Source organism: Parasteatoda tepidariorum, chromosome 3 (genome assembly GCF_982258835.1).
Source record: "Parasteatoda tepidariorum strain Cologne lab strain chromosome 3, Ptep-v5.0, whole genome shotgun sequence".
Taxonomy (NCBI): Eukaryota; Metazoa; Arthropoda; class Arachnida; order Araneae; family Theridiidae; genus Parasteatoda; species Parasteatoda tepidariorum.
In genome coordinates this window covers 109,715,457-109,741,435 of record NC_141757.1, presented here as the reverse complement: position 1 = coordinate 109,741,435, position 25,979 = coordinate 109,715,457, and the positions used below count along the sequence as shown (strand labels likewise).

The 25,979-nt window shown below is 28.1% G+C and overlaps 1 protein-coding gene across 4 annotated transcripts in view; it reads left to right on the top strand.

The window, feature by feature from the left end:
- Positions 1–571: 571 nt before the first annotated feature.
- Positions 572–25,979, top strand: part of LOC107454787 (brefeldin A-inhibited guanine nucleotide-exchange protein 3) — a 62,228-nt gene continuing 36,820 nt past the window's right edge. Inside the window, exons 1-15 of one of the 4 annotated variants that reach the window (XM_087159912.1) lie at positions 572–1,086; positions 3,107–3,158; positions 5,881–5,962; positions 7,064–7,198; positions 9,931–10,119; positions 11,869–11,899; positions 12,324–12,405; positions 12,491–12,598; positions 14,029–14,193; positions 15,396–15,528; positions 16,249–16,349; positions 18,808–18,992; positions 21,079–21,785; positions 23,410–23,677; positions 24,318–24,493. In XM_087159912.1, coding sequence (XP_087016038.1) covers positions 1,002–1,086; positions 3,107–3,158; positions 5,881–5,962; positions 7,064–7,198; positions 9,931–10,119; positions 11,869–11,899; positions 12,324–12,405; positions 12,491–12,598; positions 14,029–14,193; positions 15,396–15,528; positions 16,249–16,349; positions 18,808–18,992; positions 21,079–21,785; positions 23,410–23,677; positions 24,318–24,493 — 2,499 coding nt within the window. In that variant the 5' untranslated portion in view covers positions 572–1,001. Of the gene's footprint in view, positions 1,087–3,106; positions 3,159–5,880; positions 5,963–7,063; positions 7,199–9,930; positions 10,120–11,868; positions 11,900–12,323; positions 12,406–12,490; positions 12,599–14,028; positions 14,194–15,395; positions 15,529–16,248; positions 16,350–16,858; positions 17,110–18,807; positions 18,993–21,078; positions 21,786–23,409; positions 23,678–24,317; positions 24,494–25,979 lie in introns of those variants that run through there. The other 3 variants (XM_087159911.1, XM_087159913.1, XM_087159914.1) reach the window with 3 other exon arrangements.

Here is a 25,979-nt window from a genome sequence, read left to right as displayed (position 1 = left end):
GTGATTCAGCATATTTCGATATCACTTTTGTTTCGTTCTTAATTTATATTAATTGGCTTGCGACAGTTAATTTGTATACCTCTTTTACTACATTTTCGAGGAGTTTAAATCCTATATAATATTGAGGATTTTAACTGAAGTGAAATTTGCTTTTTTTGTATGCCTCTTTTATTACGTCATCATCACACCCACTCGCAACTGACTACTCTAAATAATGCTAGATAGCAAAACAAATGTGTGTAGTTATTTAAATTCTTATTCAAAAGTATCAGTTAATTTCAGTCCTTTTTTAGATATTTTAAAGTGCTATTTAAAACTGCTGCATATCACATGAAAGCATTAAATATATCATTTGTACAATTTTAAAGTAAAATAAAAGGGAATTCTGATCCTTAGAAACAGATATTAAATAATCGGATGATCGGGCAAAAAAAAAAAAAAAAAACTTTTTTACCTTTTAAACTGAAAAATTGCTTATTTATAAATAGGTATTTGTGATGGTTTGCATCAGTAAGAGAGAAATGCTATTAAGATAAGCAGCAGGAAACGGTGATGGAATAAGATTCTATTTCCCGTTCCTGTTTCATGTTTTACTCGTTGCTTTTTGACAGAAAGCAAGATCGTCAAAGTAAACAGATGTTACTCAGCTCGACTAAGTAAATAAAACTATAGTTTAGTACAGCAAATTGCATAAATTTGTCGTTGGCGAATTTTGTTAATTTCTTCGATTTAAAATGGTTTATCAATGAACTGTCTGATGATGATACATTTTTAGAAATAAACCATATGGAATTTCTAATTTCTTTTCTATTGGCTATTAATAAATTAATTTACTTAAATTATAAGATAGGATGAATTTTCATATTTAGAAAAACCTAATAATACTGGTTGTTTGTGCCGTTTATTATGAAAAAATGAGTGTTTAGTGTTCGGTATTTTTTTATTTTTTATATAGCGAACTATTCTATTTCAAAATTGTATTGTTTGCTCTACGAAATAAAATGGAAGATATTTTAGCAAAAATAATGAAAGATGCTTCCACAAACAAGCATGCAAATATAAAAAGATCTTGTCTGGAGTCGCAAGGTTTGTTGTCTTTAAATATTTGAATTTGTATTATTTTTACCACTTGGGAAAATCGCGTTTTACTTTTCATCAGATGTATAGGATTTTATATTTTTAATAATAGCTTTTCTTCGATTTATAAATATTTATTTTAATTTTACCTTTGTGTAAAATGATTGACTTTTGATGAATACAAGAGCCAAAATAAAAGAATAAATAATAATGAAATTTATTTTCAATTTTAATAGCAAATAACTTTATATTATTATGAATGAAACTGATTTGAATCAGCTAATTATTTTGGTTAGTAACCCCTGCTTTTTAGTTACTTTAATTTCAGTTTATTTTATGTATTTACTTTAATTTTATTTGTATAAATACAAATAATAAATTTATTATTTGTTTCGATACTTTTCAATTAGCCAGGGGCTAGTAAAATAAAATAAAAATGTTATGTTTGTATTTTTTTTTTGTTTTTGAAAATGTTGGTAAGATTCAATATCTGAGCCGAAATAGTTAAATTTTGGCGACTTTCTGTAGCACACACAACATTAAAAAACCACCATAGAAGAGGACCAGCTCATAGGGTATAACTTTTAGCCACCCCTGAGCACACATTTACCTATTAAAAAAAATTTTTTTTTTTCCTTGTTTGAAACCCCCTTAGTGCCTTGCCGATTGTAGTTGGTATGTACAGGTACCGCTCAGTGTTTTCACTAGAGCTCGAGAACGCGAGAATCTCGCATATTTTTTTTCTTTTCTTGCATTAAAAAATTATTACCGCGAGAAATTCGCGCATTCTATAAATCAATTTGAAAATTCTCGCATTTTGGAAAAAGCTTCGAATTACGCCATTTAGAATAAAATCCGTTTCACTTTTCTTCCTGGATCTTTCATTATATTTCCAACATCTGCCCCGTTCCATCTTCCTTATTTACCAGTATTGTTCAGAACACATTTCTCTGCAACCACGTGTTTATACCGTAAGGTTTCTTCATGTAAGATATTCAGATTTTTTATGTGCTAATGTAAGATGGACAAATACCTTGTAAAGGCAAAATCTTCTATGATGATGCACCAAGAATATTCAATGCTTTAAAAAATAGAAGACGTTAAAAATTTATTATAATTAAAGAAATGATTTTTCTTCCGAGAGTTTTTGTTTTTTTAGTTTTTAGAAATCTCACTTAACTTTTTGAAATCTCACCCTGTTTTTGAGAAAAGGGTGAGAAATTCTCACCCATTTTTTTTCTATGATGAAAACACTGCCGCTAGAGTAATATCACCAGCACATCCATTTTTTTTTGTTAAAAAAAATAAGTAAGCAATTGTTCAATTAACTTTCTTCCATCTCACTGAAATGAACCTTTATTTTATTTTATCTAATTCATTTTTATTACTATTATTTTTTTAAAAAATGTATGATTTCAAGTTAATGTAAAATGATTTATAAAATAATTTTATAGACATAATTAAAAAGATAGATAATATTTTCATTTATTTTTAATCCTTAGAATGAAGTTTTCATGTTTTACCTTTCTCTGCTTTTAATTTTGTTTACTTTAATAAAAACTGAAAATATTAGTTCAGTAATTTTATATTGTGTCAAAGTTTATTTATTAATCTTTACAGTGTCTTCATTTTATAAGATGATATTAATCAATTATAAATTAGTCAAAAAGAGTTTTTTGAAGATATTGTAGGATGGTGCATTTAAAAAAAAATTCTTCCATGATGAAAAATGTTTACTCTTTAAGAAAAGTAAAATCTTTTAAATTATTTTACAGCAAATGACTATTAATAACTTAATTGTTAATTATGAAAAATTCATTTTTATTGTTCATTATGAAGCTGTATGTTTTGCAACTTTTACAAGAGTACCTATTAATTGAATAGATTATAGCAGGAAAATTGGGGTGTTTATTTTATGACTGCCAAGAATAAGACTAAATAGTTAGATATTTATTAATTATTCAATTGATAAGTTTTTGCTAAAGTAAATTTCATTTATGTTTTTCTAATGAATCTCCCTATGTTTCAGAGTTGTTAGCTAACCAACATGGCTTGATGCGTTCCCCACCATTCGAATTAAGGTATGTTAATTTACCTACAGTCAAAATAGTTAAATTATTTCTTTGTTTTAGTTGTAATCTTATTTTTCATTGAAAACACTATACTCTTTTATGCACGTTAGATTACTTACTAAGCTGATTAGAAATGTATCTAGTATCAGGCAATTACTTGGTATATGACCAAATTTTTATTACCCGGACGTGGTCAAAATATTTCCTACCTGGTAATGGGTACCCGGATGCATCCAATTGTACCGGGTATCCAATACCGGTTAACACTCATTATCAAGCAAATTCAGGTTTAAAGCCATCTTAAAACTATTCATAATAACAGTTGTAGCTCTGGAAATCCATATAATATATCAGTTTCTTGATAATCAAATTGAAATAACTAATTTAGGCTTATTTTACTCTTGTGTAGAATTTAAATTCAGTGAAAATTTGATTGAAGTGGATTGATTTTGGACAAAGAAAATATATTTTCTGTAGAAAGGTGTTTACTTAGAAAGAGATGCATATTCAGATATATAATGCTAAAAAGCATTTTATCTTAATTAACATAATAGTTTTAAATACATACGAAATTAGAAATAGTAAATTACATTAATATTTATTTAAATTTAACTCCCCTGTGGCAGAATTACGGTGACATTGTCGCAGAACCATAGAGAGTTTTTGCAGAAAGATTTTCTATTCTCATTTGAGATTTAAAATAAAATCGGTAATGACTGACTACAGTTAGAATTTCAAATTATTGTTGTTGTTAATTTATGTCACACTAGAGCTGCACAATGGGCTATTGGCGACGATCTGGGAAACATCCCGGAGGATGATCCGAAGACATGCCATCACAATTTTGATCCTCTGCGGAGGGGATGGCACCCCCGCTTTGGTAGCCCGACAACCTGCGCGCGAAGTCGAGCACTTTACGGTAGCACAGTTTAACGTGGACCAATACCGCACACCCTCGGTCCCTACGCAGATTGATCCAAGTGGTCACCCACCCGCACACTGACAGCAGCCAATGATGCTTGACTTCGGTGATCTGCTGGGAACCGTGTCTTAACGATCAGTCCATTGCGGGACTTCTCAATTATTGATATAAAATAAAAAATGTAACAATCTTGAAAGTTTAAAAGATAGTTCGCGTCAGAAATGATGTTCTTTCTTCCATTTTTTTTCTTTCAAGGAACATGACGTTTTACATACTCTTATTTGAGTATCTCTTTTTTAAATAGTCCTATTCGCGAGATTTCGTCATCGATCTTTATTTTGAGTCTTACAGCACGTATTTTATGATTTTTAATTCATGCACTTATTTTAATTTATTATCATTTAATTTACTTCCGGATTTTAATTTGTGTAATGATTTACAAAATTTTATAGAGGAAATAATTAGTGTATTTTTCCGCCTACAAAATAGGAGAATATTGCATATAATATTAGAATTAAAAATATATTACTTTTACTCTTAAAATTTTTTATATATTTCTATTCTACCTACTTTCTTTTGTAAACACGTTTCTGTTACTTTAAGTTAGTAATTATTATAATTAAAAGTATCTTAAAGCTAAATATTAGTGCTAGGGAAGTTTGTCGCAGGCCCGGAAAAATTCTAACTTAGGAAAAATTCTAAAACTTAGTTTTAGAAAATTTAAAAATAAAAACTTGTTTTTATTTGTATAAGCGTGTAGAAAATTTCCTTTGAGCTAAAACTTAGAGCTATGTGATTTTTATATTGTTTTACATAAATGTAATTATATCCAACTAGGTACTAAATCAGAATTTCACTTGATGCCAAGAAAAATCCAGTTGACAAATAAAACTTTTTCCAAGTACCTGGAACCGGTCGAGAAAATGATTAAATTTTTACTGGGTACCTGGACCCAGCAAAGTTTAATGACATTACATAACTAAAGCTGATTATTTGTAATTTTTTGGTACTTATGTTTTGTATTTTTTTAGTCTATCTCATAATTTATTAATTATTTTAGTTTTTTATATTTATATGATTAATGTCTAGATGTTGTGAATCAAAAACTTAAATCAAGTGACTAAAATCAACAATTTAATCACTTGATTTAGAATGAATAATTGTGTTTAATTATTCAAATAAGGAAGATAATTGTTATTATAATTTGTCATATATTTTTAGAGATTTTAAAAAGTGTAATCTCTCAAAAAGAAGAATCTCTAAAATTATCAAAAAATTTTTATAACAATATTCTTACATAATTGACTATATAATAATATGTGATAAAAACCTTCAGGAGACAGATATTATGTGTTTTTATCCCTATGTTTTGAGTTTTTATTAAATGCATTTAAATAAAATACATTATCTACTATACATATAGTTTTAAAATAGGTATTAAAAAATCTTCACTGTGTATGTCAAAAATAACTTAATCATTCTGCTTCTCCTACTAATAATTTCCCCTCTTTATACGTGTGCATCCCATCGCGCATCTCCTAACCCGTTATTTAAAACAACTGTTAGATGCCCATGTACTTCCTGCATGGCAAATGTGAATGAAGGCTTATGAGGTAGATAGCCTCTTCATTTGTGTTAATTGTTCTGTGTTCTGTCCTGCATTTGTTAATAAATTTTTGTTAAATTAGTTATGGTCGTTTCCTTTTCACATAATAATACATATTTTTAACTTGTTAGGAAGTATTTGTTCTTATTTACTAAAAACTATTAAATATAATAACATTGCTTATTTTTATACCATTGTTACAGGGCTAAAATGTTGGAAACATTGCAGTTGGCACTGGAATCCAAACATAGCAAACTAGTTTCTGATGCATTAAATGGCTTTCAAGTAATTTATTTATTTTATTGTTTGATTAATTATTATTTTTTTTTGTTTAAAAAAAATGGGAAAATTACTAAATATTTTCAGAATACAGCTCAATAATTATAATATCATTATACATTATAATATCATTATATATTTTCAATTAATCTAATTGTTTAAATGTTATTATGACAGTAAATATTTATCTGTATAATTATAACTGTTTTTAGTATAAATAATGGCCATTATTATTCAACCATTATTATTTTTTAAATATTTATGCCATCTTTAGTGTTGCTGTATATTTATTTTCATTAATTTTTAAAAGATATTATAAAATTATTTATGATTAAATATGTATTTTAATACTTTTTAAATCATAAAATTTTCATATTTCATTTTATAACTGTCGTTAAACAGCCAACCTAATTTTGGTTTTACGACTACTAATGTTCAACTCCGTAGCCTTGTAATTTTGCACCCAATCCAGAAGACAAGAGAACTTCTGGATCAGTTCCCCCAGAGGTATTGATTTGTTCTGGGAACTTGGAGGACTTTGTGACCCCGGCAGATTTAGCCTGCACCAGTCACCATTTACTACACGTATTCTGCAGTGAGGATCGAACCCATGACCTATTGGACAAAAAACTGAGATGGGCACAGTAGGCCTTGGCCCTGTATGGGCTGTCGCGCCACTGAGTTTAGTTTAGTTAAAAGTAGATTAAAAGGTTATTAATGACATGTAACAAATTAATTGTTCAATTAAGAAATTTATATTAACAATTATGATGCATCAAACCACGGTTTTAATTAATGTTAAAATGCTATTTTCTTTTGATGTTTTGATAATTTTTATTCATAAATTTCTGTTGAATGTAGCTCCTCTATCTAAACCGAAATTCTAAAACTACTGAGAGATCAGATTATTTCTAATCTTTATAATACAATTTCTCAATTTTTTTTTTGCCTTCACAATTAGCCTTTTAAATATAAATTATTGTCTTTTTAATCTTTTCAGGCATTTTAAGCTTTAGTTTTAACACAATTTGTTCATCTTATTATTTTATGACTAAAACAATAGCTTTCGCTTTAGTTTTTTAAACATATGTTTATTTATTCAATCAGAGAATGATCTGGGACAAGAGTTTTCAGTCTGTTTATGAAGTAGATAATGAAGAAAATTGGCTGCCTATCCAATTAATGAATGCTGTAACTTCTCTGAATACACAATCTGATGATGTCCAAATCGAAATACTGAAGGTAACTAATCTGTTGATGTTTTAGTGAATATCCTTTAGTTGAAGGGCACAGGACAGTAAAATTATCAAGCATGTTTTCAAATTGTTCTGGAAAGTATTAGGGAAAAAATATTATTAATGTAGGCAATAAAAAAATTTTGTAATATGCTAATATTTAGAAAACAACTCTGGAAAACTATTTTTAATTAACTATCTGAAAACAATTCTAATGAACATTTTGATGTAAGAACTTGTCACTTTTAGAAAAGTATGATTTATGTTGTCCTAAATTCTGTGCTCTTAAGAAATAAATTTGTCTTTCAGTTTAAAGGAAATTTTTTTTTAGAAAATTCTAGAAATGGACCAGTTTTCTTTTAACTACGAGTATTATAGGTTGAAAATTTTATTATTTCTTGAGTTCTATTCTAAAAATTGTTATGTTTTGTTATAAAATCAGGATTTCATTCTAGACATAAAAAAAGGCAAGACTTTGGAAACTGAAAAGAGCACCCTTCTGAAAAAAAAACATTGCTTTTCCGAAGAAAAGAAATAATAATGGTTCTTCTTACTCATAATATTTTTTAAAAATTTTCATTTTTAAGCAGAAACAGTTCAACTTAAAATAAATTATTGCCAGAATCAATTTGCTCTCTATATTTCTCATCTGCTATCTAATATCCCCAACATTTTTACTATCTAACTTATTGAAAACAGAAATTGAGTGCTTTACCTTATTTAATCATTTTCACTCGAAGTAGGTGCTTTATAATTTTCAGAATAAACTATCAACAATGTCATTCAAAAGAGAAATACTTATTTTTTGTCACCTATCCAGACACTGTTTTGTCTCATTCTCTGTTGCTTAGATAATTGAACATCACAAATCACATTTAACCAATGGAACCAATGTTTTCCTCTTAATTAATTTTTGAACTTTCATTTGTAAACTTACAACCTAGGCGATCATGTCTTGTTGAGTCTGAAAGGAAAAAACACTTACTGGTTTAAAATATTTGTCGACTCTTTTTTCTTTTTCTCTGTTGGGGAATGGTAAACTTCTTGTATTTCTTTTGTTTTTCAATTTGTTTACATTGCTACTATAAATGTTAGAGTTTTTATGTCAATTATTGCAAATACAGTCAAACCTCATTAATGTGAAATCGGCAGGACTATCGTAATTATTTCATGTTAACCGAATTTTGTTTTATACGGTAGGTCGTGAAAACAATTAATTTCGTACTATTAATACATGTTATGTACTACATTAATGTATGAAAACAATTCTATTATGAACCAAAACAGATTAAAATTAGCTTTAAAATTTAACTACTTTATTAAACTATTTTACTTTAACTATTTTATTTATTTGCTCATCTGCTACTCCTAACACAGGAAGAAAATAGAAATAGCATTCCCCCAAAAATGGATGATTGGGATTTTATTCATCATTCATTACAATAATACAATAACTCTGTCAGCTATTGTATTATAACATACTATGCTACCATATCTAATTATTTATTATCTGTGTTGTATGCAGTTTCCTTTCATGTTAAGTGATAATCATTAAAAATGTCATATTAAGCATGTAAAATACAACAATAATTGATTGCTGACTCATGGGACCAAACATGTATTTCATGTAAAGCTATATTTCCCACTAAGCCGTTTCACGTTAGTGAGATTCAACTGTATTAGCTTTTTTGGGATAGTTCATGTACCCCTGGATAGTTCATGTCAAGACACGGCTCTCACCAGATCACTGAAGTTAAGCATCACTGGCTGCGGTCAGTGTGTGGATGGGTGACCACTTGGAATAGTCTGCTTAATGGACCGAGGGTGTGCGGTATTGATCATCGCTGAACTGTTCTATCGTGAAGTGCTCGACTTTGCGTGCAGGCCGTCAGGCTACCGGAGCGAGGGTGCCATCCCCTCTGCACAGGATCCAAATAGTGATGGCATGTCTTCGGATAATCCTCAGGGATGTTTCCCAGACCTTCTCCAACATCACATTGTGCAGCTCTAGTGCGGCGTAAATGAACTACTACAACTACATCCTGTACCCCTATGGATGAACCGCCTAGTTTTTTTAAAAAATTTTTTCTCTGTTACACATGAAAAAACTTCTCTTTGCCAAGAAAGTAAATAATATAAATACATTATTAATTTGATGATAAGGGGCAGACCTCTTGTTTTTTAATTTTGCTGAGTGGAATTTTAATTTTTTTTATCAATTTCATTTGAATTTTTTTTTATCAATTAATGACAAGCTATTCGTTAAGATTATCTTCATTTTCTCTCCATTTGCCTATATGAGCTTGATAACTGTAAAAGTGAGTGCCAATGATCAGAAAATTTCAAACACCTGAAATAGTTATAGGTTTCAATTGTATTTACTTTAGGATCTCTGTTCGACTTGTTCGTGTGTTATTTTATGATAAATATTTGAATCAAAAATTTTTATTATTCTCAGTTTTGCACCTGCATAAATTATATCAATTGTGTTTCTAAGATCTAATAATTTTATTAATTACACTTATTTTTATTTGTTAATGTGTTCCTTTTTTAATCTTTTGAATGTTAGTTTTGACTTTTTCCTAATTTTATACTGCCAATATTTCTGCATCAAAAAACTAGAGTGTTATTATTCAATGGGGAAAGAAGAAAATTTCTGTACAATTTTGCTGAGGGATTGAAGCATTTGCAATGTTTAAAAAACTTCTGTTTTTAATAGTATTTGATTATTTATTTTAGATCCTTTTGAATATGACTACTACTCATGGACAAAGTTTAACTTCACGATCAGTTATCATGCTAATATCTTTGTGTTCTGATGTGTACAGTAATAATGCATCTGGTGTAAGGACTGCTGCTCAGGTCACAATCAACCAAACATTAACTTCATTTTGTAATATGCTACAAGAAACAGATGTAGGATTAGAGGTAACATGAGACTAAACTTATAGTTTTTTTTAACCTTTTCATTAGTACAAACATAAAGAATTAGCAATAGTTAAATAATTTAAAATATTTTTTATTATATTTTTTTTAAAACCATCTCACTTTTTGGAAAGATTTTTTTAAAATTTTATTTATTTATTTTGATGTAGAAATTTGTTTTTAAATATGTTGAAGAAAAAACTAGATATTTTTGTTTCGTTTTAAATGCATTTTATTTTGCGTGTTATTATTTCAAATATATTCACAGAATTTTGATTGATTTTTATAATTAGTTTTATAAAACTGCATAAGGATTTTCTTTTTCCTTTAAAGTAAATACTTTCTTTTTCCTTTAAGGTATTAACGCAATTTTAGTCTAGTATTTTTTGAGAGATTTTTTTTTATTGTAGTATGTAATATAATGATAATATATAATATAATGATAATATATAATATAATGATGATATATAAAATAATTAAAATATATATAATAATTGTAGTACATAATTATTGTAATGTATAACATAATAGATTGAAAAAATTAAAAAATTAAAATGACATAAGTTTTCTTGTGTAGGTAAGTTATGAAGAATATAAAAACTATTAATGTAGAATAGTTTACCTCAAAAATTATTTTGTTTTATTTTTTATTTTTATGAAATTCTGTTAAAATAGAAATTTATGTTGAAGAATACTTTAAAAAATGTTAGATTCTTAGAACTTATATTTTTACATTAAAAATTTTTTTTGTTGTTGTTAATTCTTTCAAAAATTTTTAATCTCTAAATTTGCAACCTGGCAATTGTAACTAATAATTTATTTGCTCTGGATAATACAGTATCACTTTGAAAATCAAACTGCTCGGGGGTTATCAGTATTTTTTTTAAATACAGTAGGGCATCTACCTTTAACAAAAATCGTGACGGTGAGGAGTTTTAATAGAGTTACAAAAGTCCCGATTTTTTGAACGAAATCAGAATTTTTTTTCTTCTTTTAAGCGTTTTAAGAAGAGATAACTCAAATTTGTACTTCGCTTGTCAAATTAATAATATTGAAATTTTAAGAATCACTTGAAAGCAGTAAAAATAGAGGGAAAGTTATTGAAAAACGACATGGATTTATGATGTAATCATTACAAGTCGAGTGTTGAAAAGTGGCATCCTAATATTTTAAGTACATGTGTTATAATAGGATTGTATTAAAAACATCAGCATTTACAAAATTGTTGAAATGTCTGAAAAAACAATAATAATTGCAAAATAAACTGATTAAAAATGATGTGAATATACGATAAAATCATTCCAGATTAACTTCCTAGTAAATATGTTGGAATTAGAAGAAGAAAAAAACGTGTGGGAATGACTGAAATTTTTTTTAATAACCAGCGAAAAATGATCAGCAAACGACGAGGACTTATGAGGGAATCATTGTGAATTGAACATGTAAGAAAGGATGACACTAAATTCAAAATTTCTATGCCGAGAGCATTTAAGAAAATTTGTGGAAGTGGTTGAAAAACTATTGAAAAATGAGGTAGATTGTTGTGAATAATTCTTCATTAAGAGCAGAAATTTTTTTTGTTTGAACTAGATGTCGATTAAAAAAAAAATTTCTTGCCTTGTGTCCGGTTTTTAGAGGTTTCTGGATTTTAGCAGTTTATATTTTCAACATTTTACTCTATAATAACTTAGCATTTTTTTTAAATTTCATAACATATTACTTTATATTTATTTTAATATTTTTATTTTTCAGGATCAAACTGATGATTCTGACACAGAGAATGGTAAGAATTATTATATATATATATATATATATATATATATATATATATATATATATATATATATATATATATATATATATATATATATATATATATATATATATATATATATATATATATATATATATATAAAAATATTTATATTTTTAATTAAAATTTTTTTGTTGAATCTGCATAGTTTAGTATTTTAAATTAATTATTTATTTTTTTAAAAATTAAAATATTAACCAAGTTACAATAAATAAAATTTATGTGTATAGTAAAAAGTCATTATGTTCATATGCTCCCATGTAACAGAACAATAAGTTCATGTACAGTTCCATGTTACAACACTGAACTGTAGAGTCTGCAATGATCAGTTACAAATATTTCTTTCATGCGCTTGATTTATCTGACTTGAATGTTTGTTTTAAAATTGTTTTAGGATTCAACATGTTGGAAAGTGTCAGTGAAGAAATTTACCCAGTTTTGCATTGTACTTGTGAAAAACTGAAAAATATTGACTGGTAGGTCATATCAAATATTGAAACAATACTAATATACACTATTTATTGCATTCCATTAAATTAAATGTGTTTATCTATATTTTAGCAATAGGAGCAAGAATGGAAGTGCATTATTGTTGCAGTGTATATTATCAGTGCTTAAGAATTTAAAAATTGACATTTATGAGAGTGAAGATTTAATAAATTTTCTATGGTATGTGTTTTACTTTATTAAAATGAAATATATCTGCTGTCTCTATTTTTCTTACTGGTCATAGTTGATGTGCTTCGTAGTGGGTATTTTATTACATACATCAAATTTCTAATTTACATTGGATACATGGCTATAATTGTATATATATATATATATATACAATTATATAAATTATATTATTTAATATATATATTTTGTAGTTTCTTGATTTTGAATCCCTCAGACATTGAAACTTCAGAATCAAGCAATGTGACAAACTTGCCTTAGTCTCATTAATGTTTTATTGAGAATAAAACCTCCCATGGTTAGCCTAATAACAAAGGGATTCTGATCCATAATTGGTCTACCACTGGAATTCTTCATTGGCACTGTGGTCTGTATGAACTAGAAGCAGTATACAAATTGATAAGCTTTTGTTGATCAATAAGAGCAGCCTCATTTAAAGGCAATCGCTTTATTTTCTATGCCATCCCAGTTCTTAAAGAGGGGATTGTGTAAATTTTAGCTTTAAAAATTCAGGATATTATGATTTATACTATTTTTAATATGTGTATAAAACTTTTTTCGTTTTTTTTTTACTTTAAAATTATCCCTTGATACTTTTGGGAGAAGTTAATAAACCATTTTTGTTAATTTAGGTTAAACAATTATTACTTTATGTGTCCACAATTATATGAAATTACTTTTTCTACAAGAACTATCATAGTAACAGTATTGATACCTTTAAAAAGTATATTATTTTATTAACATTTGATGCTTTGGAAGGGATATCTTTAACTGTTGACATTGATCTCATCTTGAAGTATAATTTGATTGATTTTTATCACAGAAAGCTGTGGTTTCTTTACATTATTTAAATATAAAAACATTGCTTTGCAGAGGCAATAACAAGTGAATAACAAAACTATATTCCCAATTGACCAAATTGTTAAGGTTATGCTCATAATTTTGCTATATATGGTACTAGATTATTTATGTTACGCAAACAATTAACTCTCCGAGCACCTAAGTAAAATTAAATTAAAATTTTCCTGCTTTGTACTGCATTCCTATTGAACGACACAGTGAAAACACTTTTTTTTAAATTAAGGAAAGCCTGCTTTTGATAATTTAAAAAAAACCTTGGACTAACGCTTAATAGGTTAACAATTGTAATATATATCTTTGCTGCTTTTAGATTTATATGTATTGATTATATGTTTATGTTTTGAACTTGTAAAATAAAAGTTAAAGCAATTTTGATGAAACTATTGTTTTAAATAAATTTCTATTATCATTTAATTTTTGTTTATTTATCATTCATTTTTTTATTTCATTATTATTTAATTGATAACCTATCAGCGAAGTATACTGCGTAATCATAATGGATAGATTTTACAATAATGTTGTTTTCTTAATTATTGATTATTACTATATTTTTGTCAAAATAGGCAAGAACTATGTCCACTCTTAATTGCTCTGTTGGGTTCACCTAAGACTGATAAAAATATTATTTCATCGCAAAAAAGTTGTGATGTAAAGGAAATTGGACGTGGATCTGGGTGTTTAGCCACTGCTCCATCATGCTTAGGAGTTGAAGCAAAGACAGTTTATAGGTGTGTGGCTGGTTGGTAAATTTTTAAAACAAGAATATTATCTATTTTCAGTTATTTTAAGGTAGTTAATTTCTGTAAATAGTTTCTTTTTCATGCTGAGTTACCTTAAATAGCAAGTTTGTTACTGATTTAGAATCCCATTTGGAAAAATTTAGTTAAAGTTAGTTGATATTTACATGTTGTGAGTCTAGCTAAGTAGATAAAGTTAAAATATAGCTCCCAAATTTCCTTATATAACTTGTTTTATAAAATGCAAACATTTTAACTGGTTAATTTAATAATTGTTAAAATTTTTCTTTGAAAAATATAGTAAAGACTAGTTTAGTAAAATTGATAAATGATATCCAAGAATTTCTCTTTAAGACTCTGACTTATAAATTGCTTTCAAAAGTTAAAAATCTAGGGTGAATGCTTCACACTTTTTCACTTCGAATTATGCAAAAAGATACAATTCACATCGTTCTATTCAACGTTTTCAGAATTAATTCAACCCTGATCTATTTCGGCGTATTGTCAGTCCGTAGCGTATGAAAACGACATTCGTTTTACATGATACAAAATTTCATGATTTTTGACAATTGTAACAATGCCAAAAGTTTTTTTTTTACATGACGGTTAAAACAAGATAAAAGCGTCAATTATCAAAACTTTCCAACCCTGCCTAATTATGATATTTTTTTAAAGTGCTGAAAAATATTTTTTGAGTGCTTGAAAAGTGCTTAAAAGATGCTTATTTTTTGTTCGATTATTTGGCTTCGCACCCTGATATAATTATTATAATAATTAAGATTTTTATTTGATCTTTTCTTTATGATGAGAAAGGTTTTTATTTAAGTTATAATTTGAATGCTTTGAATTCACCTGGCAGAATTATTTTTACTTCCAGAAAGATTATCACTTTTCATGTCTTTCTTTCTTTCTTTAATATTTTATGAAAATCTAATTTTAAGGAATTTATGTTTACAAAACTTTAAAAATTAATAATTATTAAAATTAATAATTATAAAATACTATATATTAAAGTAACTGGTCTTGATAGATACCCCTAAAAAAATTTTTCTACAAGAACTATCTGAAATTGCAAACAAAAAGTGAGAAAATATTGAAAATCAATGTAATATCTATTAAACAAATTTTAATGATTTTAAAATAAATACTAAAATTTATTATAAAACTTTTTTAAAATTATTATTTTCTTTTAGCATAGCTGTAGAGCTTGTTCGTCTCGTTGGAAGTGTTGGCTCCTTACGCCCTGTTTTAGAATCTTTATTCCACAGAATGCTTTTATACCCTCCTGTTCAACATAGACTTGAAGCCTTAAAGTCTATTAAAGAAGTAATTTTATCGATATTATTATCTAAGTTGTTCTCACTTACATAAAGAATGTTTTTTCACCACTTCTTCAGATGTATTATTTACATACAATTTGTTAATAATTTTGAATCTAATATTTTCTGTGAAACTTCAAAATTGTTTAGAGTAAGAACTTATTAGGGTTACCTCTATTTTGTCTACAGCAGGGATTTCCATCTTATCAACAACAACAAAAAATCTCTCTTTTGAGCACTTTTAATTTTACTCAGATGTAAGATATTTAAATTAACTCTTCTAGTTTTCATTAAAAAGTGTTAATTCTTTAAGATGCCGATATCATATTGATCCTAAAACTCAGTTTCTTGTATATCACTTTAGTCAAGCATCACTGTCAGCGGACAGTTAGCGGGTTCTGAGAACATTTTGATCAGACTCTGAAAGAACGGCAAGTTTGTGATATCAATTCTTGCAAAGACTGTTTATCCGCAAAGTGCTTGACTTTTTACCAGTCATCAGGCTACCGATGAGTATAAATTGTTATATGTTTTATTGAAACTGTTACATGTTCTCTTAAGAAAGCTATGTTTTTACCTATGTTAATTTGTGTTTTTTAACCTTAAATTTTTCCACATACTTTTCATATAAATAACTAACTGTTACTAATTTCTGTTCTAAAACTCATTTTCATACTAATCTCTTATTACATTCTATAACACATTAACATACTAACCCGTTATGCAGTTATTTTCGAAACCTGAGTTGCTCCTTCAGCTTGCTGCTCCTCCTTTGCATGCAACTAGTGATAAAGATTGGATTTCATTGGATTTGGATCTGATAAAAATGTGGGTATTATGTATATTTACTTATATATTTTTTAATGACATTGACTTCACTGTTAATTTTGAATTATTAATTGCAGCTTTTTCACAAAAAATAAATAAGTAAATAAATGAAGTGTGTGTAGTAAACTATATCAATGGATTAGAATGCATTGTTAAACAAGTTATTATCAATTGAAAAACTTTTTTACTGCAAAGGTTCTTCCAATTTTTCTATATTAAAAAAAAATGTTTATTACTTTATTTTCCTTTTTGTAAATGTAGTCCTATTTGAAATGATGATGTTTTACATGTATATATATATGTTATTATATATTATATTAGATTGATTATGATTTATAAATTATTGATGCTTTATAAATATTTATTATGTTCATTGTTTTAAATTTTGTAAGATATATTATTCTGTAAAAAAGAAAAGTTTTATAAACAAGAAGGAAATTTTTTTTTTCAAAAAAAAAAAAAAAAAAAAAAAAAAAAAAAATCATGCTAAAATTTTTGTTGGTTAATTCTGTAAATCTTCCACTCTTTAATTTACAGTTTTCTTAAACTCAATTCAAGCTACAATCTACTTCAAGTTTCTTTGCTGGACACTAGTTTTTCTCTTCAATAGAAATATGTTTGGCAGGAATATTGTTCTAATATTTTCCTTATTAGCTCATTTTATTTAGATTCAGAACTTCTTTTATATGGCACAGCAGAACCTAATTTCTAAAGCAATGTGAATCATACCCAATTAAGAGAACTTGACTTTCGGCCAAAGGTAATTTTTTTAGGCAAAAAAATAATAATATTCGCTATTAGTTATAAGCCCGTTAGTAGAATTTACATAGTGAATCTTTAGCATAATCTTCATGAATCAAATTTGTCTGCAGTCAGAGAAAGATTATCATTGTACAAAATTCAACATAATGTTACATGCATGTAACATTAAGTTGAATTTTGTACAAAATTTCCTGATCTAAGATACTTAAAAATTATACATAAAAACTTTGTTGTTTAAATTTAAGTTGGGTTTTATGTATGATACTAGAAAAATAGAATTAATCCTTATTCAGTCCAGCCTGTAATCAATTAACAAAAAAATCTAAATTTTTTGTTCTTTGTGATGTGCGTTCAGTTCAGCTTTTTAATTTTTATTCGAAACAAGTTTAGATGTATTTAAAAAGGAGTGTCAGCAATACTGTGCTAGAGAGTTTGTTACTGAGGACATCAGTTTAATTACTGTATTATAAAAATTCCTTACTATATTATAATATAATAACATTCTAGTTTTTGCCTTTAGATTGTAATACAGTAGAGTTCCGCTTATCGAAGTTAATATGGACCACGACTAACTCGGATAACTGAAGAACGTGATTTAAACAAAGAGTATAACAATATGATGCCACAATTGGCATTACATATTTCCTAGCTTTTAAAATTTCTTTAATTACTTTAAATTATTTTTTTAATCATTCTTCTTAATCGAATTGTAATTAAATTAAATCAATTATTTAATTTTTATTAAATGCGAACATAAAATATATTTTTCTTTTCTTATTAATCAATGTAACAGATAACTTTTCCTTTCAATACTAATGTAGACTCATTAATTCACTGCCGCTCCTAATCGAAAACAAAAATCTATTTATAACTCTTTATTATTAATTTCTTACCACAAATATGTTTCAGTTGCATGGTTATATTTATTCTCACAATCTTGTTGGCGATTCGCAATCGCCAAAGTATTTTAAAAACAAATACAAAATTTATACAAGTATTCCACATACAATTAATATTATAATTAAAAAGCTTACTTAGAAACACTTAAAGAGCATACTTTATGAAAATTAAAGAGATTTTACTTAAAAAAGTCTTTAATCGTTTCTCGTTTTATATTACTTTGGCACTTTTCTGCAGCAATGTTTCGCCATTTTCTTAGGGATAACAGGAAGGCTGATGTCACTTCTTCTGGTTGTTCTATATATTCAATATCACTTTCGATAGCTTTTAGTCCATCTGTATGAGAGATTTTAATATGTTGATTTTCATCGTCATTGTCGTCTCCATCTTTGCTAGATTTATTTTCATTATTGACGATATTAATGATCATTTCATCGGTAATCTCGTGTTGACCGTTAGCTTCTTTTCCTGAGTGTTTCTATAATAAAATTCAGAATTACTTGATCGGTAGTTTTAAGAATAAAAAATAAACTTGAACAATAAAATTCCTTGAAATATTTGATAGCTCGGTTAAATCGGATAATCGGGAGTCTACTGTATTTTGTTTTTTGATTTCTCAAATGTATCCAGGGAAATGAATGATTGGAATGATTAGAGTTCTATAGTTAATTTGTTGTATCATGATAAACAGTTGTTGAGATAATTAATAGCACTTGTTTAAAACATGAAATGTTTATTGTTCTTATTTTATAAAATGTTTTCATTTTTATGTTTTTAAATGTTTGATTTTTATTAGAGCCATTGATTCTCTGGGAGAATGTTGCTACAGCAGTGATAATAATGTTTGTTATGCCAGCGTTAGCTGTATTTCTGCTCTTTTAAAAACCTTAGAAGACATTTGCTGTGGGGAGTCTATGAAGGTGGAACTTATTTCTTGCATTAATTCCCAGTTCAAAACACTTGAGAGTTCTGATTACAAAGGTAATTTTGAATAGTGTATGCAGGAAACGATTTGGTTTACATGTGCACATAATCATTTCCTACTTACCTCCTTAGATGTAACGTCTCCCAGGCACATAATTCTCTGTTTAAAAAAAACCCAAATAAAATAGAATAGTGTGCCAGCAGATTTGTGTAAACAAATAAAATTAAACTAAACTTTAAAAAAAAAATAATTTCTGCATTGATAACGAAATTTTGGCTTTAATTCCTTGTTAAAATATTATTGTTGAATAAATTGCTAATCATACTTTTCCTAATTAGTAAAATATTTTATTTCTTATGGATATCTTTAAAGTAGATATTTGTATAATTTTAAAAATGGCCCCACTTTTCGTTAAAAAACATAGTTACCTAGAGATTCAAAAGTCCTAAGAACCTGTAGTTTCCCTAAGTCTAGCATGAATCACTGTGTAAGATTCCCATGTGTTGGAGAAAACTCAGAATTTCAAAAAATTTTATTTCAACTTGATCTGGAAAAGTGGGAGAGTTTTATTTTTGAAACTGAATACAAACACTTTTTTTGACTTGAAAAATAATTTTAGTAGTTTACAGCATTCAACCTATTTTATTGTTATTGTAATTTTGTTTTTAAAATCATTTGATTTCCGTTGTGAATATTAGTTTTTAGTACTACAGTTGATTTGTTGATTGGTTGGTTGGTTCTAATGCCACTTGCCACACGGGCGAGCCTACTTGGTGAAACCGAGCAAATTTAAGGCACAGTGTGTGATTCTTGTTTTTCAGTGGCGCCATCTATGTCAAGAATTTGACTTCTGCCACATCATACGTCACACCTTGTTATAAGGCGGACCCATTCATTCATTCATCACAGATCATAATTATGACCTGAATCAGAGAACGATTGATCTCCAATCCAGTACCCCCAGAGGTATTAATTTATTATGGGAACATGGAGGACTTTGCGACTCGACAGAATTTTTAATGTGCATCAGTCACCAACTACACGGTGAGTCTTCGGCCGGCGGGGTTCGGACCCACAAACTCTCGGACGTCGGCCCAGCGCCCTACCGACCAGGCTATCCCGGCCCAGCTGGTTTGTTAACTACACGAAGGAAAGTTAGCATATTTAAACTAAAGAAATGAAGAAAAAAATTTTTTTTTAGAGAATTTGAAATACTAGAACAAATAAAAAGCTCATTGAACTGTTTACATCATCAGACCACAATAAACTGCTTCCAAACTTATCAAAAGTTTTTCAATATTTTTTTTAATCCTAAAATAAATTTATTTCTCACATTGTTTTTTTTTTCTTTCAATTTTTTGGTTCTTTTGTGATAAAAATTTATGTACCTATGTTTGTTATAGAAATTTAAAATCTATTCAGTTAGGTATATTAATATAGTAGCATTAGAAATTTTTTGTTTAAAGTTTGAAAAGGCTTCAGATAAGTCTGATAACTTCAAATACAAGTTTTATTTTACAAATTATTTGTTATACCTAAAAACTATTATAATAAAATCAAAAAATATTTTTTGTATATTGACCTATAATCGTCATAATGTTTCAAACTATATTTATATCATTAGTTTATTAAGTAATCTAAGGTTAAAAGAAAATCAAATTGATTCTTTTGGTCCATTATTTCATCTTAAATTCTAAGTATACACTGCATAAAGTAATAATAAATATGAAAGAGAAAAATCTCTTTAAAATGTTACACCACATAAGGGTGCCCATTGTGCACTAAAAATAATTTGTCTGCATAGGTTAGCTTTTTCAATCAAATTACACTAAAATTATTGATATTTTTTCCTTCTATACTCGGAATATTTTCAGAATAAGGACAAAATTTTTTTGCTGATATTAACCTTATAAATTTACTTAGCATGTTTAAGGCTGTTATTCTAATTCACTTGTTGTCCCAGTCATTAGCAAAACTCTTTAATCCAATGAATATTTTTCAAAAAATTGATAACAAAATATTTTTAACACTTTAATGTATGCTAAATGATGTAACTGAATTGTTTGTGAAATGAAAGCTGTATAATTATGGAATAGTATAATTACTAATGTGTAATTATACTGAAATATTTTTTTTTCTTAGGTGCAAAATCTGAGCGATGGTTGAAAACTAAACTAAAATCTATGCTAGACGACAAGACAAAAAGAGACTTACTTCGTTCTAAGATCACAATTTTGGAGGAAATATCTACTGAGAACACTGAGCACGTGAGGGAGGATGATTTAAATTTGAAAACAGAAGAACTCCAATCGACTAATGAAAGTATTGATGAAAAGGATACAAATGAATTAGATGTTAAAGAAACTAAAACTTTTAACAATAATCAAATCACGAATGAAGTTACCGTAACCGAAGCACACGATAGTCTTGAAACCGCAAGCAGTCAACACAATTTACCAGAGAGTTCTAGTTTAGATACGGATGCTGAGGAGATTAAAACATCGTATGAAAATGATTCTCACGAACCCGATGGACCGAAGAATATTTCAGAGCAGCAAACATCTCCTAAACGAACTCTTGAGTATTATATAAGTGCTGAAACATCTGTCAAATCTTCAGATTCTTGCTCGACTTCATCAGAAGATGAGGTAGAGGCTGATGATGTAAATAAGAGGGGGGAAGTTACAGACTTGAATTTAAATGTGGTGGTAGACAATAATAATGAAAGTGTTGGACTACAGACTCAAGACATTGTTTCACCTGTAACAGAAAGTGCCGAAGAAGCCTTAAATTATGCTGATTCTAATTCTACTAACGATTTGAGTGAAGATTTGGAAGGAGGTGATTTTGTAAGTATAAAAACAAATTGAGATAAGATGATTGCACATGAAGTTTTGTGTTTAAGTTGCATTGACATTAAATTTTTTATTACTAGCTAGCTTTCCCTTGTTGCTATTTCAAGAAACAAGAATATTTCTTCTATATTTATGTGACGATAACTAATAAATAGTGTTTTATAAAACTTATCAGCATTTTTAGTTTCCTCTGATAGAGTAAAAATTAATCTTACAATTTTATATAAATTCAGTGTTTTAATTCAAAATAATCAAGATTAAATCTAATCAGATGAGTGTGATTTAGGTGAATATGGATCCCTCAAATCCGAAAGTGCATAAAGGATTTTTCTTTTTTTATAGTTTTTATCTGATCTCTTATAATTTTTTTTAATGTGATATAAATTCTAGCATTATTTGATTATATTAATGTTTGTGTATAATATTGTAGATTTTTTTTCCACCATGAGCTTAATTCAGTAATAGCTTCATCTATATTTTGTATAATTTAATTTGTATGGTTATTAAGTTTTTTATTATGGAACTTTGTCTTGCCATTTTAAAATTCATTCTATATTTTAATTTAAACTTATCAAATTTCAATTCTTTTTGAGGATTTATCTACCAGTGGAATTCTTCTATCTCAAGTTGCATAGAAACTGTAGCATGCAAACCAAAAGCAGTTAGTTTAACAGTTTCATTAAATAATAGCTGATGCTCAATTTATCTCAAAAAGTTGAAAACATTAAATGTTATAAGTTTAAACAAATGAGATTTATAGTGAGACTTTCAGGAGAACTCCTCCAGACATTGGTCTCGCATCGTGGGGAGTACCATGGTTATGAGGAAAAGTAACTTTGAATAGAGGTATGGGGTGAATAGTTTTGTCTTGATCTTGACATAGGTCAGCGTGAGTAGACCAATCAACAACTTCTTTCTTCCATAGAACTCCCATTACTCTTGTTACCAAAGCAGCAGACAGCCCAGACTTTTAGTCTAGAAGAGCTTTCCTCAAAGCCGCACAATACTTTGTTTCTGTTTGATTAATTTCTGTTGAATAAAAAGTATCTAAAAAATTTGCTTGAAACGTTCTTGTATACTGGTAAAAAAAATTTAATAGCCCCTGTATTTTTACAATGCCATGACATATTTTATATCATCTTTTTTACTGGTGTTGGAACATTTGATCTGTAGCAGATCTGCAACTATGAGTGTTCAATTCTGTAGCCTTGTAATTTTTTTTACCCTACCCAGAAGACAAGGAATTCTTGTATTAATATTAGGATAAACTTTTCTTTGTGGATTCCTTTTTGAGTGAACCAACCAACATTTATGTTACATGAAGAGAAATATCTACCACAGTTAGGCCATGACTCGGCCACAGTTAAGTCATTGACATACAGAGGGACTCGATGCTCTCTACAACTAGGGATATTTTATATCAAGACTGTGGTCTGTAAGAGTTCGGAGCAGTATTTAAATCAACAAGCGAACTTTAGGTGTTGAACCAGTGTCACCTCATTTCCAAAATGATTTTCTGGCATTGCTTGCTAGTACAAGATAGCCACAGTTGTCTTTATGAATTACAAAAATATAGAGTGTCTAAAAGTTATTTCTAATCTACAAGTGGTATTTTCAGGAGGATGAACTTGACGACATTACTGATGATGCTGATCGCTTGAAAAGAATTCCACGCACATTGCTAGGACAGGAAGATGCTGGTAAAGAAGAACGAGAGCGCGTGGAAAAGCTATGCTTGGCAAGACTTGAATTTGCTCAGAAAGAACGACAGAATGCTCAGCATTTTGTCAATGTACTTCAGTCTTTTCTTCCAGAACTTCTTGCTATACGTAGCTCCATTGAAGCAGATCAGGCTCTCCAAGAATTCGCTTCAAAATACTGTGAAGGTATTTTTTTTAAAAATATGACATAGTTTTTAAATATGAATGTTTAATGTCAATGAAAATTGTTAATTAATTCACCTTGTATGTGATTTCGTCTCCTATTCATGATAAGAAAATTTTAAGAATCTTAACTAAATATTTTTTGCTTATTAGCATGATCTTGTCTAATTAAAATTTTAACTATATTTTAATTATATCCTGAAGAGGTCAATAGTTCAGTATTTAGAGCAAAATTATGGTATACTTTGTCTAAAGTAGGAACTCCCTATGCCATTGGTTTGGACCTGTGGCTGTGATAATGGTAACGAGGTATATCTATTTCAAGTAGAGGTGTAGGGACATTGTTTAGAAAAGGTTTTGGCTCAGTTCGGCTAGAGAAATATTAGGTCTATTATGTTAGCCCTAGAGTGAAGTGAAGTTACCCTCCTGAAATGTGCTATTCTTGTTTCCATAGCAGCAGCCGGCCTCAGACTTGTTGGCGGGGGGAGTTCTTATTGTAGACAAGCTATAGTCACTGTTAAAGTGGCAACTAAACATCTTGTTAAATCTTATGTTTCATAAAATTATTTTGTTTATTAATGACAATAAATGTGGTATAATATGTGTCTTGCATTATTACAATATATATTTTTGAATTATTTAGATTTGTGGCAATCACAACAAATAATGAAAAAGGAACAGGAAACTATCCCCTCTCATGTTACTATTCTAAATGCAGATGGTATCTACTTGGCTCTGTATTCTGCTCTTTTATTAAATCTAAAATTGGTGCGAAATAATTATTACAAAGAAATGGCTGGTGAAGCTCCTTTGACTGAGGTGATTTGATTTATTTTTCATTTTAAGATTTTTACTGTAGATATTTTTTCATGTTACTATATTTTTATATACTATATTTTTGCGTATTCCAGTTAAGGCACCCTGAGGTGAAATAAAGTATACGTAGTGAAGTTTAGAGACACTGTTTTAAAAGCTGCTTTCAAAATTTTATGAAAGCTATGCAAAATGATAATAACTATAATTGCAATCATTAAGAAATATCACTTTCTCTTTAAATATTTGCTTTAAATATTTATTAACATCATTTCTTATTTTGAGTGAGAGATTGATTTCTCTAACCTTAATTTTTTCTCATTTCAAGTATAAATTTGCATTTATGTATCTTACTTATTTATTCAATAAGGAACTTCAGGATATATTTCTAGGAATTTTATTACTGTTTAAAGAGTAGTTATATAGTCATTTTAGTCAGTCAAGAGTAGTTATACAGAAAGAAATTTCTGGTTTAATTGAACATGCGTACAGTGCGCCAAAAAATAATTACCACCCTGAATAACTTTTGATCTAATGATAGGATTATCACATTCTAGGACTCAATCTTAATGGTTTGGGGGTGACATCACCACAATTATGTTAATTAATTAGTGGAGACAATATTTTAAGTTATGAAGTCAGACACAAAAGCATACTTTCTCTGAATAAACATACCTTTTTTCAACGGACTTTGATTTCTGACCCCCAAAATATAAGAAGTAGCCGCAATCTGGGAAACATGGTCCTCATTGTTTGGTCAAGAGTGCGATCCAAATTTTGGCGACTTTTTTTAAATCTAATCTCTCAAAAACTATTTAACCAATTTTGCTCAAATTTTGTATTTTTCCATGCAAAATTACATACTTTAAAATGATGTAAATATTTGTCTACCTTTCAATTCAAAGTTTTTCAGACTAATATTAAATAATATTATTAAAAAAAAATTATCTTTGGATGAACAAATTTTGAAATTGTGTGCAAAATGTTTTGAATTCACTTAAAAAGTTCACAAGATATAGGGAAACACGCAAAAATATAATTAATATTCTGAGGTCCAAGCTTTCAATCTCCGTCCCGATCAAATAATATTTAAAAATTGCAGCTACAAAATCCGAGGGAAAAAAAAGGTGTGTGTTTTTCAGAGAAGGTATAATTTTGTGTCTGATTTTGTAACTTAAAATATCGTCTGCATTAATTAATTAGTGCATTTAAAGTCACCTCCTCGAACCATTAAGACTGAGTTCTAAAACCTGAAGATCTGATCAATAGATCAAAAGTTATTCAGGGTCGTCCGTTTTTTTTCTTTTTGGCGCACTGTTCAACTTAAATTCTCATATAATGTTAAGCAAAATTTCAAAATTACAAAAAAATATTATGTTTTTTAAAAAATATCTATAAAAAACTGTCTACTAGTTTTGAATTTAAATTAATTCTTAAAATTTTAGACTTCATACTTAAAAAATAACTTTTCTGTGCACTTCAGAATTTACTC